Source organism: Helobdella robusta (genome assembly GCF_000326865.2).
Source record: "Helobdella robusta unplaced genomic scaffold HELROscaffold_50, whole genome shotgun sequence".
Classification (NCBI taxonomy): domain Eukaryota; kingdom Metazoa; phylum Annelida; class Clitellata; order Rhynchobdellida; family Glossiphoniidae; genus Helobdella; species Helobdella robusta.
The window spans coordinates 324,049-327,021 of NW_008705255.1; the positions used below are offsets into that span (position 1 = coordinate 324,049).

Here is a 2,973-nt window from a genome sequence, read left to right on the forward strand (position 1 = left end):
TCAACACCCCCTAAGAGTGTAGCCATGGGAAGGCATTGGGGCTAAAGGCCCTTCAAAACAAAAAAATTAATTAGGATTAGGGTTAAATTTCACAATTTTTCTTTATGAATTTGAAATGAAAACTATTTAAGTATTTCCACCGAAAGGAAAATTTGGTTAATTTTAATTCTAAAATATTTTTTTCTACAACAACAATTAGCCTATTATATAAATTATAATAATTATAAGAATAATAATAATAATAACAATCATTTTAATAATAACATTTTAATTTTAATAACGTAATTTTTTTTAAATCAGAAGGAAAAGAAAGTGGACAAAAGTGGCGACGAACCAGGGATTGGAGAATTGCATGCCCCGCAGTTGAATTGAAAGAGGTCACGGCAGTCTGCTGGGCATAATTGCCTACTGTGAGCTGAGTTCAAAGTGTTTGCAATGAGAATATTATCATCCACATTTTCTGGTGTACTAGTGAAGTCTACTAGTAAATCAACAATGAAAATAAGCATCTAACCACATAACGCTTCTTCGCAGTTTTTGGAGTCGTTGGTGCACCTGGTACATTGTTCACCTTTAATGTAAGGGTCGTGGCTCGGTGTACACCTGCATGATTTTTTATTTTTCACAATTTTTTTCATATTTTTTATAAATTTTTCAATTACATCTGCATGGTTTTTTATTTTTCACAATTTTTTTCATATTTTTTTTATAATTTTTTCAATAGTTAACGGAAGAGCAACGAGCAGGTAACGTTTAAATACACTTAAGTCCACGTATTTTTGTAAAAATTTTATATAAATTGATTCAGGCCAAATAACTTGGGCCTGTAAAAGCAAGTCACCAAGATCCTCATTTTGCCAGTGTTGTTGACCAGCGAACAGCCAACACGATTAGTCTCGGAGCATGCAATCTGCGAGGATTTATTGCAAATTTAATTGCGGTAAAAAAATTATTATAGGTGAAAAGTTTATAAAAAATTAAAAAAGTATAGCTCAGAGGTATGTTAATGTCAGAAGCTTTGAAATATCTCAGGATACTTTGGGTGAAAAAAAATCTTCATAAATGCCTGGTGCAGGTAAATGTGGGTGTTATGTTAGTACGTCCTACGTAAAACGTAGCAAGTAGAAATGATTCAGCATTGATTAGGTAAGTACTACATTGTTTAGCTACTCTATCAGAATTGGAATGTTTCAGAAAATTACAAGAAAAATTTCAGAAAGTTAAATTTCTTTGTTTCACTCTCTTACGTTTGTGAACTTGGCACAGCGCAGCATGTCCGCCTGGTCGATGCAGAATTTGCGGTCGTTCTGCCATGTGAAGATGGAGTAATAGTCTAATTCGCTGACTTTATGTTGGGTTAAATTAATTTTAATAATTAATTATTTGCCATTAGCCGACTAATTAATTAAATTAATTAAGTTATAACAAATTAAGAAGATTGCGTGCTTGTGCTAGATTTGAAATTTGCTCCAATTTGACCGGGATACCTATGAAAAAAATTTAAAATTTTTAAAATTTTATGGATTGAAAAAAAAGATAAAAATATGAATAATTTTTTAAAAATGTATTTGAACAAATTGAAATAAAACTTGTCAGAAAGCCATTTAGGGGTGGTTGTAGCGTCTGGCCCAACTTCTGGCGGGGGTATGGCGTTCAGGTATTCACGAGCTGCCTTTTCCAATTCCATGGAGTAATACTTGGAAATCGAAATTTATTATAACCACAGTGTATAATTTTTTACGTGAGTTTGTGTGCGTACGTGTGTTTGTATGCGTCTGTATGCGTGTGGCTGTGTTTGTGTGCGTCTCTAACCATTTTTTTCATGTTGGCCGCATCCAGCTGATCGCGTTTTGAGCGATATTCGTTGTGATTTTTGATGAAATTCGCCCTAATTCCGTCATTCATTATGTCGATGGCCGGTTGCATTGCAATCTAAACGTTGTAAATAATTCTCCATCGGTGAATTTTGATTAGGTGATCAATTTTATTATAATGCGGTTATTTATATTCAGTTGTTGGGTGGGTGTTGGTTTCGCTGAATTAAAAGCTACAGTTGTTGGGTGGGTGATGGTTTCGCTGAATTAAAAGCTGCTCTCAGAAGTTGTAAAAAGTTTTTTCTTTCCGTCTGTTGCAACAACTCACTTATAAACAGTAACAAGATGAACACTGTGTTAGCAAATAAATTTGAAACTAAAGCATTTTATACTGAAATAGCATTCTATTGCTTATGGGTCATTCTCCGTCAACTTGAACGATTTAAAAAAAAGTCCACGCCCGACCATCTCCGATTTTTTTAAAATTTGAACAGTAAGTACCTCAATGTATTTCATCGACAAAATAAAATTTTTATAAAAAAATTTCAATTATTTTTCAAGTTATGAAGATTTTTGTGACAGCATCCTCAAATTTTTGAGCGATTTTTTTCAAAACTTGTACCTACGTAGAACGCTATATCTCTTGAACTAGCCAACATATCTTGATGAAATTTTTTGTGCATATCAGTGAAACAATGTAATAACAAAAAAAATAAATGTTATTGTCTCGAATCAAAGGATATTTTGAACAAAAAATCTAGAAAAAAATGAATTTTTTGAAAATTTCACCGATTTCAAAACAGCGTAGCTCAAAATCTATCGCAAAATAAATAAATATTTTTTGTTATTTTAGAAGTACCTTATAGTCACAAATAAATCACAAAATTTCGTTAAAATCTGTATTGAATTTTTTGAGCTATCGGAGCTCAAAATGTCAAAAAAATGAAAAACTTCTTTTGTTTGGCGCCATTTTTAACTATGAAGAACCAAACGTTTTTTAATTTTTAAAATTTGTTTATATAGTGCTTTTATAGCTTAACAACATATCAAAAAATAAAATTGGCGTTTGCTTTCTTTGAAAAATAAAACAACTTCAAAAACAGGCAAAACAAATTTTTTTCAAGTGTCAATTTTTTTTTTTTTTTCAATTTAAAATTAT

At 31.4% G+C, this 2,973-nt stretch overlaps 1 protein-coding gene across 1 annotated transcript; it reads right to left on the bottom strand.

Annotated features, from left to right (window-relative positions):
* HELRODRAFT_178827 (hypothetical protein) lies at positions 1 to 1,926 on the bottom strand (the record flags this gene model as incomplete). Its single annotated transcript, XM_009027705.1, has 7 exons — positions 1 to 50; positions 335 to 415; positions 515 to 603; positions 819 to 910; positions 1,248 to 1,341; positions 1,590 to 1,696; positions 1,813 to 1,926. 7 exons carry the CDS (start codon positions 1,924 to 1,926, stop codon positions 1 to 3), a joined length of 627 nt encoding a protein of 208 aa, XP_009025953.1.
* Between the last annotated feature and the right edge of the window lie 1,047 nt (positions 1,927 to 2,973).